At 43.4% G+C, this 12299-nt stretch overlaps 1 protein-coding gene across 1 annotated transcript in view; it reads right to left on the bottom strand.

Moving 5' to 3' along the window:
• PKHD1 (PKHD1 ciliary IPT domain containing fibrocystin/polyductin) overlaps positions 1 to 12299 on the bottom strand; it is a 358183-nt gene that overhangs the window by 179385 nt on the left and 166499 nt on the right. The window contains exons 43-44 of the mRNA XM_072143767.1: positions 11846 to 11958; positions 9431 to 9530 (exon numbers count right to left, since the gene is read on the bottom strand). Coding sequence (XP_071999868.1) covers positions 9431 to 9530; positions 11846 to 11958 — 213 coding nt within the window. The remainder of the gene's footprint in view (positions 1 to 9430; positions 9531 to 11845; positions 11959 to 12299) is intronic.

The following is a 12299-nucleotide window of genomic DNA, read 5'->3' as shown; positions in this document are numbered from 1 at the left end:
GAGCAGCTTCCCAGTTCCTTTAGAGCTGCTGCTATGGTATATTATTATCATGCACCAGGCAGAATAGGATGAGCAGCTTCCCAGTTCTTCTACAGCTGCTGCTATGGTATGTTATCATCATGCACCAGGAGGAGCAGGATGAGCAGCTTTCCCAACAAGCTTTTTTCTTGAAACAAACATTGCGTTTACACTGCCTTTACACAGCACTAAAAATAGGTTTACATTGTGTTAAAGGAAATTTATATGGCAGCATTTGCTTGGACAATATAGGGCAGCTTTCTGTGTATGCTATATGGTTGTATTATTTGGATACAGTAAGAGGTATAGCAGCTTGACGGTTCTCTGCTCCTACTACATGGCAGTATTATGTGCAGGGGCGGACTGGCCATAAGACCCACCGGGAGAAATCCCGGTGGGCCGATTGGTTTAGGGCCGGTCCGGGGCCGGTCTGGTACTGGTGGGGCCGGTGTAAAAATAAAAACACATTAAACTCACCTCTCCGACGCTCTGACGCTGCTCCCCTGCTCGATCCCAGTCCGGCCGCGGTGACAACAACGTACGCGCCGGCGTCGCATAGACCATGACGTCGGCAGGCGGCTGACGTCATGGTCTGTGCGACGCCGGCCCGTACGGAGCTGTCACCGCGGCCGGACTGGGATCGAGCAGGGGAGCAGCGTCAGAGCGTCGGAGAGGTGAGTTTAATGTGTTTTTATTTTTATGTACTGGCGTGGGGGTGGCTTTATACCAGGGGCAGGCGCTGTATACCAGAGTCTGTTATTGTATACTGTGGCTGTGGGCTGTATTCAGGGGCGGACTGGGAATTTAAAGTGGCCCTGGAAAAAACTGTAAAAGTGGCCCCATTCTGTGGGCGGGGTCAAAACAAGTAGGCGTGGCCTTGTTATGTGGGTGGAGTTACTAAACTCCATGCAAACTGTTAATAGATGGTCTAAATCAACATGTACACCGCAGAGAAAGAGACTCATACTGCCTCCTTGTAAAGGAATAACACTTCTATTTTAAGAGCACACAACTTAATACTGCCATATATGTACACTAAAAACATACTACAATACCTTCTCCAATAAACAAGAATGTAACTAGTATAATACTACTGCCCCTAAGTAAAATATATTGTAATACTGCCCCCTATGTACAAAAATATAACTACTATAATATTGCCCTCAATGTACAGGAATATAACTACTATAATACTGCCCCCTATGTACAGGAATATAACTACTATAATACTGCCCCCTATGTACAGGAATATAACTACTATAATACTGCGCCCTATGTACAAAAATATAACTACTATAATATTGCCCTCAATGTACAGGAATATAACTACTATAATACTGCGCCCTATGTACAGGAATATAACTACTATAATACTGCGCCCTATGTACAGGAATATAACTACTATAATACTGTCCCCCTATGTACAAGAATATAACTACTATAATACTGCCCCCTATGTACAAGAATATAACTACTATAATACTGTCCCCCTATGTACAAGAATATAACTACTATAATACTACCCCCTATGTACAAGAATATAACTACTATAATACTGCCCCCTATGTACAAGAATATAACTACTATAATACTGCCCCTATGTACAAGAATATAACTACTATAATACTGCCCTCTATGTACAAGAATATAACTACTATAATACTGCCACCTATGTACAAGAATATAACTACTATAATACTGCCCCCTATGTACAGGAATATAACTACTATAATACTGTCCCCTATGTACAGGAATATAACTACTATAATACTGCCCCCTATGTACAAGAATATAACTACTATAATACTGTCCCCTATGTACAAGAATATAACTACTATAATACTGCCCCCTATGTACAAGAATATAACTACTAAAATACTGTCCCCCTATGTACAAGAATATAACTACTATAATACTGCCCCCTATGTACAAGAATATAACTACTAAAATACTGTCCCCCTATGTACAAGAATATAACTACTATAATACTGCCCCCTATGTACAGGGATATAACTACTATAATACTGCCCCCTATGTACAGGGATATAACTACTATAATACTGTCCCCTATGTACAAGAATATAACTACTATAATACTGCCCCCTATGTACAGGAATATAACTACTATAATACTGTCCCCTATGTACAAGAATATAACTACTATAATACTGCCCCCTATGTACAGGAATATAACTACTATAATACTGCCCCCTATGTACAGGAATATAACTACTATAATACTGCCCCCTATGTACAAGAATATAACTACTATAATACTGCCCCCTATGTACAAGAATATAACTACTATAATACTGTCCCCCTATGTACAAGAATATAGCTACTATTACTAGTAGCCATTACCCCCCCCCAGTATATAGCCAGCCAACCCCCCCCCCAGTATACATCCAGCCCACTGTAATATATATATATAATATATATATATATATATGTATATATATATATTATATAGCCAGCCCCCCAGTATACAGCCAACCAGCCCTCCTACTATATATTCAGTCTGCCCAGTATACGGCCCGACTGCCCGTGCCCCGGTATACAGCCCGACTGCCCCCGGTATACAGCCCGACTGCCCCCGGTATACAGCCCGACTGCCCCCGGTATACAGCCCGACTGCCCCCGGTATACAGCCCGACTGCCCCCGGTATACAGCCCGACTGCCCCCGGTATACAGCCCGACTGCCCCTGGTATACAGCCCGACTGCCCCTGGTATACAGCCCGACTGCCCCTGGTATACAGCCCACAGCCACAGTAATACAGCCCACAGCCACAGTAATACAGCCCACAGCCACAGTAATACAGCCCACAGCCACAGTAATACAGCCCACAGCCACAGTAATACAGCCCACAGCCACAGTAATACAGCCCACAGCCACAGTAATACAGCCCACAGCCACAGTAATACAGCCCACAGCCACAGTAATACAGCCCGTAGCCACAGTAATACAGCCCACAGCCACAGTAATACAGCCCGTAGCCACAGTAATACAGCCCATAGCCACAGTAATACAGCCCATAGCCACAGTAATACAGCCCACAGCCACAGTAATACAGCCCACAGCCACAGTAATACAGCCCACAGCCACAGTAATACAGCCCGTAGCCACAGTAATACAGCCCACAGCCACAGTAATACAGCCCGTAGCCACAGTAATACAGCCCATAGCCACAGTAATACAGCCCATAGCCATAGTAATACAGCCCACAGCCACAGTAATACAGCCCATAGCCATAGTAATACAGCCCACAGCCATAGTAATACAGCCCACAGCCATAGTAATACAGCCCACAGCCACAGTAATACAGCCCAAAGCCACAGTATACAATAACAGACTCTGGTATACAGCGCCTGCCCCTGGTATAAAGCCACCCCCACGCCAGTACATAAAAATAAAAACACATTAAACTCACCTCTCCGACGCTCTGACGCTGCTCCCCTGCTCGATCCCAGTCCGGCCGCGGTGACAGCTCCGTACGGGCCGGCGTCGCACAGACCATGACGTCAGCCGTCTGCCGACGTCATGGTCTATGCGACGCCGGCGCGTACGTTGTTGTCACCGCGGCCGGACTGGGATCGAGCAGGGGAGCAGCGTCAGAGCGTCGGAGAGGTGAGTTTAATGTGTTTTTATTTTTACACCGGCCCCACCAGTACCAGACCGGCCCCGGACCGGCCCTAAACCAATCGGCCCACCGGGATTTCTCCCGGTGGGTCTTATGGCCAGTCCGCCCCTGGCTGTATTACTATGGCTGTGGGCTGTATTACTATGGCTGTGGGCTGTATTACTATGGCTATGGGCTGTATTACTGTGGCTATGGGCTGTATTACTATGGCTGTGGGCTGTATTACTGTGGCTGTGGGCTGTATTACTGTGGCTATGGGCTGTATTACTGTGGCTGTGGGCTGTATTACTGTGGCTGTGGGCTGTATTACTGTGGCTGTGGGCTGTATTACTGTGGCTGTGGGCTGTATTACTGTGGCTGTGGGCTGTATGGCTGTGGGCTGTATTACTGTGGCTATGGGCTGTATTACTGTGGCTGTGGGCTGTATTACTATGGCTGTGGGCTGTATTACTATGGCTATGGGCTGTATTACTGTGGCTGTGGGCTGTGTTACTATGGCTGTGGGCTGTATTACTATGGCTGTAAACTGTATTACTGTGGCTGTGGGCTGTATTACTGTGGCTACGGGCTGTATTACTATGGCTGTGGGCTGTATTACTATGGCTGTGGGCTGTATTACTGTGGCTGTGGGCTGTATTACTGTGGCTGTGGGCTGTATTACTATGGCTGTAGGCTGTATTACTATGGCTACGGGCTGTATTACTATGGCTGTGGGCTGTATTACTATGGCTGTAAACTGTATTACTGTGGCTGTGGGCTGTATTACTGTGGCTACGGGCTGTATTACTGTGGCTGTGGGCTGTATTACTGTGGCTATGGGCTGTATTACTGTGGCTACGGGCTGTATTACTGTGGCTACGGGCTGTATTACTATGGCTGTGGGCTGTATTACTGTGGCTATGGGCTGTATTACTGTGGCTATGGGCTGTATTACTGTGGCTATGGGCTGTATTACTGTGGCTGTGGGCTGTATTACTATGGCTATGGACTGTATTACTGTGGCTATGGGCTGTATTACTATGGCTGTGGGCTGTATTACTGTGGCTATGGGCTGTATTACTGTGGCTATGGGCTGTATTACTGTGGCTGTGGGCTGTATTACTGTGGCTGTGGGCTGTATTACTATGGCTGTAGGCTGTATTACTATGGCTACGGGCTGTATTACTATGGCTGTGGGCTGTATTACTATGGCTGTAAACTGTATTACTGTGGCTGTGGGCTGTATTACTGTGGCTACGGGCTGTATTACTGTGGCTGTGGGCTGTATTACTGTGGCTATGGGCTGTATTACTGTGGCTGTGGGCTGTATTACTGTGGCTACGGGCTGTATTACTGTGGCTGTGGGCTGTATTACTATGGCTGTGGGCTGTATTACTATGGCTGTGGGCTGTATTACTGTGGCTGTGGGCTGTATTACTATGGCTGTGGGCTGTATTACTATGGCTGTGGGCTGTATTACTGTGGCTGTGGGCTGTATTACTGTGGCTATGGGCTGTATTACTGTGGCTGTGGGCTGTATTACTGTGGCTGTGGGCTGTATTACTATGGCTGTAAACTGTATTACTGTGGCTGTGGGCTGTATTACTGTGGCTGTGGGCTGTATTACTATGGCTGTGGGCTGTATTACTATGGCTATGGACTGTATTACTGTGGCTATGGGCTGTATTACTATGGCTGTGGGCTGTATTACTATGGCTGTGGGCTGTATTACTGTGGCTATGGGCTGTATTACTGTGGCTGTGGGCTGTATTACTGTGGCTGTGGGCTGTATTACTGTGGCTATGGGCTGTATTACTGTGGCTGTGGGCTGTATTACTATGGCTGTGGGCTGTATTACTGTGGCTGTGGGCTGTATTACTGTGGCTGTGGGCTGTATTACTGTGGCTGTAAACTGTATTACTGTGGCTGTGGGCTGTATTACTATGGCTATGGGCTGTATTACTGTGGCTATGGGCTGTATTACTATGGCTGTGGGCTGTATTACTATGGCTGTGGGCTGTATTACTGTGGCTATGGGCTGTATTACTGTGGCTATGGGCTGTATTACTGTGGCTATGGGCTGTATTACTGTGGCTATGGGCTGTATTACTGTGGCTGTGGGCTGTATTACTGTGGCTGTGGGCTGTATTACTATGGCTGTGGGCTGTATTACTATGGCTGTAAACTGTATTACTGTGGCTGTGGGCTGTATTACTGTGGCTACGGGCTGTATTACTGTGGCTACGGGCTGTATTACTGTGGCTACGGGCTGTATTACTGTGGCTGTGGGCTGTATTACTGTGGCTGTGGGCTGTATTACTGTGGCTGTGGGCTGTATTACTGTGGCTGTGGGCTGTATTACTGTGGCTGTGGGCTGTATACCAGGGGCAGTCGGGCTGTATACCAGGGGCAGTCGGGCTGTATACCAGGGGCAGTCGGGCTGTATACCGGGGGCAGTCGGGCTGTATACCGGGGGCAGTCGGGCTGTATACCGGGGGCAGTCGGGCTGTATACCGGGGGCAGTCGGGCCGTATACCGGGGCACGGGCAGTCTGGCCGTATACCGGGGCACGGGCAGTCTGGCCGTATACCGGGGCACGGGCAGTCTGGCCGTATACCGGGGCACGGGCAGTCTGGCCGTATACCGGGGCACGGGCAGTCTGGCCGTATACTGGGCAGACTGAATATATAGTAGGAGGGCTGGTTGGCTGTATACTGGGGGGCTGGCTATATAATATATATATATACATATATATATATATATATTATATATATATATTACAGTGGGCTGGATGTATACTGGGGGGGGTTGGCTGGCTATATACTGGGGGGGGGGTAATGGCTACTAGTAATAGTAGCTATATTCTTGTACATAGGGGGACAGTATTATAGTAGTTATATTCTTGTACATAGGGGGCAGTATTATAGTAGTTATATTCTTGTACATAGGGGGCAGTATTATAGTAGTTATATTCCTGTACATAGGGGGCAGTATTATAGTAGTTATATTCCTGTACATAGGGGGCAGTATTATAGTAGTTATATTCTTGTACATAGGGGACAGTATTATAGTAGTTATATTCCTGTACATAGGGGGCAGTATTATAGTAGTTATATTCTTGTACATAGGGGGCAGTATTATAGTAGTTATATTCCTGTACATAGGGGGCAGTATTATAGTAGTTATATTCTTGTACATAGGGGCAGTATTATAGTAGTTATATTCTTGTACATAGGGGACAGTATTATAGTAGTTATATTCTTGTACATAGGGGACAGTATTATAGTAGTTATATTCTTGTACATAGGGGGCAGTATTATAGTAGTTATATTCTTGTACATAGGGGGCAGTATTATAGTAGTTATATTCTTGTACATAGGGGGTAGTATTATAGTAGTTATATTCTTGTACATAGGGAGCAGTATTATAGTAGTTATATCCCTGTACATAGGGGGCAGTATTATAGTAGTTATATCCCTGTACATAGGGGGCAGTATTATAGTAGTTATATTCTTATACATAGGGGGCAGTATTATAGTAGTTATATCCCTGTACATAGGGGGCAGTATTATAGTAGTTATATTCTTGTACATAGGGGGCAGTATTATAGTAGTTATATTCTTGTACATAGGGGGACAGTATTTTAGTAGTTATATTCTTGTACATAGGAGGCAGTATTATAGTAGTTATATTCTTGTACATAGAGGGCAGTATTATAGTAGTTATATTCCTGTACATAGGGGGCAGTATTATAGTAGTTATATTCTTGTACATAGGGGGACAGTATTTTAGTAGTTATATTCTTGTACATAGGGGGCAGTATTATAGTAGTTATATTCTTGTACATAGGGGACAGTATTATAGTAGTTATATTCTTGTACATAGGGGGCAGTATTATAGTAGTTATATTCCTGTACATAGGGGACAGTATTATAGTAGTTATATTCCTGTACATAGGGGGCAGTATTATAGTAGTTATATTCTTGTACATAGGTGGCAGTATTATAGTAGTTATATTCTTGTACATAGGTGGCAGTATTATAGTAGTTATATTCTTGTACATAGGGGCAGTATTATAGTAGTTATATTCTTGTACATAGGGGGCAGTATTATAGTAGTTATATTCTTGTACATAGGGGGTAGTATTATAGTAGTTATATTCTTGTACATAGGGGGACAGTATTATAGTAGTTATATTCTTGTACATAGGGGGCAGTATTATAGTAGTTATATTCTTGTACATAGGGGGACAGTATTATAGTAGTTATATTCCTGTACATAGGGCGCAGTATTATAGTAGTTATATTCCTGTACATAGGGCGCAGTATTATAGTAGTTATATTCCTGTACATTGAGGGCAATATTATAGTAGTTATATTTTTGTACATAGGGCGCAGTATTATAGTAGTTATATTCCTGTACATAGGGCGCAGTATTATAGTAGTTATATTCCTGTACATTGAGGGCAATATTATAGTAGTTATATTTTTGTACATAGGGGGCAGTATTACAATATAATTTACTTAGGGGCAGTAGTATTATACTAGTTACATTCTTGTTTATTGGAGAAGGTATTGTAGTATGTTTTTAGTGTACATATATGGCAGTATTAAGTTGTGTGCTCTTAAAATAGAAGTGTTATTCCTTTACAAGGAGGCAGTATGAGTCTCTTTCTCTGCGGTGTACATGTTGATTTAGACCATCTATTAACAGTTTGCATGGAGTTTAGTAACTCCACCCACATAACAAGGCCACGCCGACTTGTTTTGACCCCGCCCACAGAATGGGGCCACTTTTACAGTTTTTTCCAGGGCCACTTTAAATTCCCAGTCCGCCCCTGATTATGTGTGCACTGTATGACATATAACACCACATCATGTAGTATTTATTAGGCACTTAGTGGTAGCTTTATTTAGGCGCTATATAGCAATATGTCAGTTTTCTGAGTGTACTATATGGCAGTATTATTTGGATACTGTACGAGATGTAATTCTGTTTCATGTGAAATCTACCATCAAAATCAGGCACCAGGGACATTACTTATAGCTCTAGGCACCGTGACTGTGGGAATCTTCTTATTTCTTCGTATTTCTTATCCATGGCCTCCTTCCTTTTTATATCAACTTTTAAAATTATGCACATGAGCCAGAAGGGTCCTGAGGGTGTTACTAGAGCCCCTCTGTGCTGCAGTATCAGAGGCTGTTACACTGTCTCCTGCTTCCTCGACGGTCCCTCCTCCCAGATTACACCAGAAAGCGGGAGGGGGAAAGTGCTGAGGGTGCAAGGGGAGACAGTGTAACAGCCTGTGAAGCTGCAGCACAGAGGGGCTCTGGTATCACCCTAGCTTAGCATAATTTTAAATGCTGATTTTAGAAGGACACATACAAGAAGATCCGGTGCCTGGATCTATGAGTAATGTGCCTGGTTTATCATATAGGTCAGTGAGGGCCATGTGGCGTCCATCTCGTAGTATTTCGTAGCCACGAATCTTCCGTAACGCGGCTCTGATCTGTCGCCAATCATTCTTTTGTTTAAACTGCAAGCGTAGCTAGAATTGCGTTAAGCAGATTGTTTGCTCCAGTAAAGTATGTTAATCTTCCCCATTTAGGAGAGATGCCATTTCCCTAATTTCCCTGGGAGACGTCTTCCCGCTCCTTTCTCCTAAATTCTTTTTTTTTTTTTTTTTCTGCCAATTTGTTAAAGAGGTTTTCAGAGATTAGCAGTAAACATTAGGGCCGGTGCCAGGCAGTGGCTGTAAAGCCTGGCCTAATTACCAGCTACATATTGCCCTACCTGGGCGCCCCCTCCGCTATACAAGGCGGTAAAATCTTGGAACGCGGTCGGGGGGCTGCGGATGGACGGTCCGTAATGAGGGTGTAGGCGAAAGCCGGATCTGTGAGGGGAAAGAAATTAGGATTAAATAAAATAAATAAATAATAATAAATAATAAATAAAAATATTAAATATTATTGATTAATAATGACTTTAGCACACTATGGCGGTATAGACTATCGCATAAGATGGTCAATCCATGAACTCCTGGGATTACCCTATAACAATGGCCACATTATTGCGGTAATATTTTAGGAAAGGTTGTGTATGGTAACTTTTCTGAGGGAGCAACATGGCACTAGCTGTAAAAGCAGTATAGAGCAACACAATCGAGGGACTCCGGGAATACCCATTAACAACAGCCACTGCCTTGTTAGATGCACATTATGGCGGGGATATGTGAGGCTATTTTTAGTTAAGGTCGTCACGTACGATATTATTTTTAAAGGTACAACATGGAGTTATATTTAAAAGCACAGTATGGCGGTATACGGTAGTACATCAGGTAGTCAATAGATTAATTCCTGGCATATCCTTTAACGATGTCCACTACTATGTGTACACAGTTTGGTGCACAATATGGTAGTCATTTATGGCTACGTCTGAGGGTACAACATGGCGCTATTTCTAAAATCACCATATGGCGGTATACAGTGCTAGGGTAGTGCATCAGGACAATGGAAAAGCACACATTATGGTGGTAATATTTAAGGCTATTTAAGGAAAGGTCACATATGAGGTGGGGGGGGCAACATGGAGCTATTACTAAAAGCACAGTATGGCGGTATACTAGAAAATATCTAGCGGTCATTCCATGAATTGGATAGCCCTCTACAGAGTTTAGAGCACATTATGGCGGTATACAAGACAATATCTGGCAGTCACTCCTTGGATAGCCTTTAACAATGGCCACTATCTTGTGTACAGAGTGTCTAGCACATTATGGCGGTAATATATGAAAGGAAATGTCACTTATACTATTTCTGAGGGTAAAGCATGGCAAAGTTTCGAAAGGCACCGCATGGCGGTAAACAGTAGCAGTGATGGTCAATGGTCAATTAATTCCAACCTTTATCAAATGGACACTACCTTGCATACACAGTTTGATGCACATTTTGGCAGTAATATATTTTAGGAAAAGTCATGTATGGTGCTGTTTCTGAGGCTGTAACATGGTGCTAAAAAGCACTACATGGCGGTATTGTTAGAGGGTGGTGTGGCAGGAAATACATAAACCGTATGACATTGTTTCTATTTCTTTTTAGGGGAAACTTTGCAGCAGTATTTTGTAAGCACTATATGGCGGTATTTCTCTGGTAATGTATTATGCTGATTTCCGTAGGACAGGACGCCAATATTTATTTTGGAAATTAGGGACGTGGGATAGGGCAGTATTTCTAGCTCAGTCCTGTATGATAGTTTCTGGGTTCTCTACAGTACTTTTCCTGATATTACATAGCGGTACTTTAGGTGTTATGTATATACAGTATGCTGTTATTTTATAGCACTACATGGCGGTATTTTAGGTGTTATGTATATACAATATGCTGTTATTTTATAGCACTACATGGCGGTATTTTAGGTGTTATGTATATACAATATGCTGTTATTTTATAGCACTACTTGGCGGTATTTTAGGTGTTATGTATATACAATATGCTGTTATTTTATAGCACTACATGGCGGTATTTTAGGTGTTATGTATATACAATATGCTGTTATTTTATAGCACTACATGGCGGTATTTTAGGTGTTATGTATATACAATATGCTGTTATTTTATAGCACTACATGGCGGTATTTTAGGGGTTATATATACCGTATACACTATGCTGTTATTTTATAGCACGACATGGCAGTATTTTAGGGGTTATGCATATACAATATGCTGTTATTTTATAGCACAACATGGCGGTACTTTAGGGGTTATGTATATACAGTATGCGGTTATTTTATAGCACCACATGGCGGTATTTTAGGGGTTATGTATATACAGTATGTTGTTATTTTATACCACTACATGGCAGTATTTTAGGGGTTATGTATATACAGTATGCTGTTATTTTATAGCACAACATGGCGGTACTTTAGGGGTTATGTATATACAGTATGCGGTTATTTTATAGCACCACATGGCGGTATTTTAGGGGTTATGTATATACAGTATGTTGTTATTTTATACCACTACATGGCAGTATTTTAGGGGTTATGTATATACAGTATGCTGTTATTTTATAGCACTACGTGGCGGTATTTTAGGGGTAATAAATTCCATATGCAGTATGCTGTTATTTTATAGCACGACATGGCGGTATTGCTCATGGACTGTGTGCACTCCTATTTTTGAGCCCATATTACGTAGTTTATTTCTCTTACCTCATACATGACATGGCAGTATTTCTCCAAAAAGTTCCCAGTGGAGCTTGAGAAGGAGCGTCCGGGGAGAGGTGGTAAAAGTATCCATATCCGGAGCCGCACACCGTGTTCTCCTGAAAGGAAACATCCAGACGTTGTATTGGTTCTTGTCATTTACACAGAAGCTCCTGATATACCCCTTTAAGTGAAGGCGGAGGCTCCCTATAGGAGTCTGAGGCTGCAGGGTGATATCAATGATGAGAGTTGTAAAAGCGGCCATATTGGTTGTCACTCAATTTTCCCCACCTGACCAAGGGAGTTTATAAACCCCTGGTGGGCAGGAGCACATGATCACTCTTAGAGAGCAGTGAGGAGAGAGCCAGACCTCATGGTCTGACTGCCTTAGCTAGTGTCCTCATATCAGGAACCACAGGTGCCTCAGGCTATTGCCTGGCACCCAAGGCAAGTCAGGAGA

The sequence above is a fragment of the Engystomops pustulosus genome, chromosome 3 (assembly GCF_040894005.1).
Source record: "Engystomops pustulosus chromosome 3, aEngPut4.maternal, whole genome shotgun sequence".
NCBI classification, from domain to species: domain Eukaryota; kingdom Metazoa; phylum Chordata; class Amphibia; order Anura; family Leptodactylidae; genus Engystomops; species Engystomops pustulosus.
The sequence above is the reverse complement of the archived record's forward strand: the minus strand, read 5'-3'. Positions and strand labels throughout refer to the sequence as shown.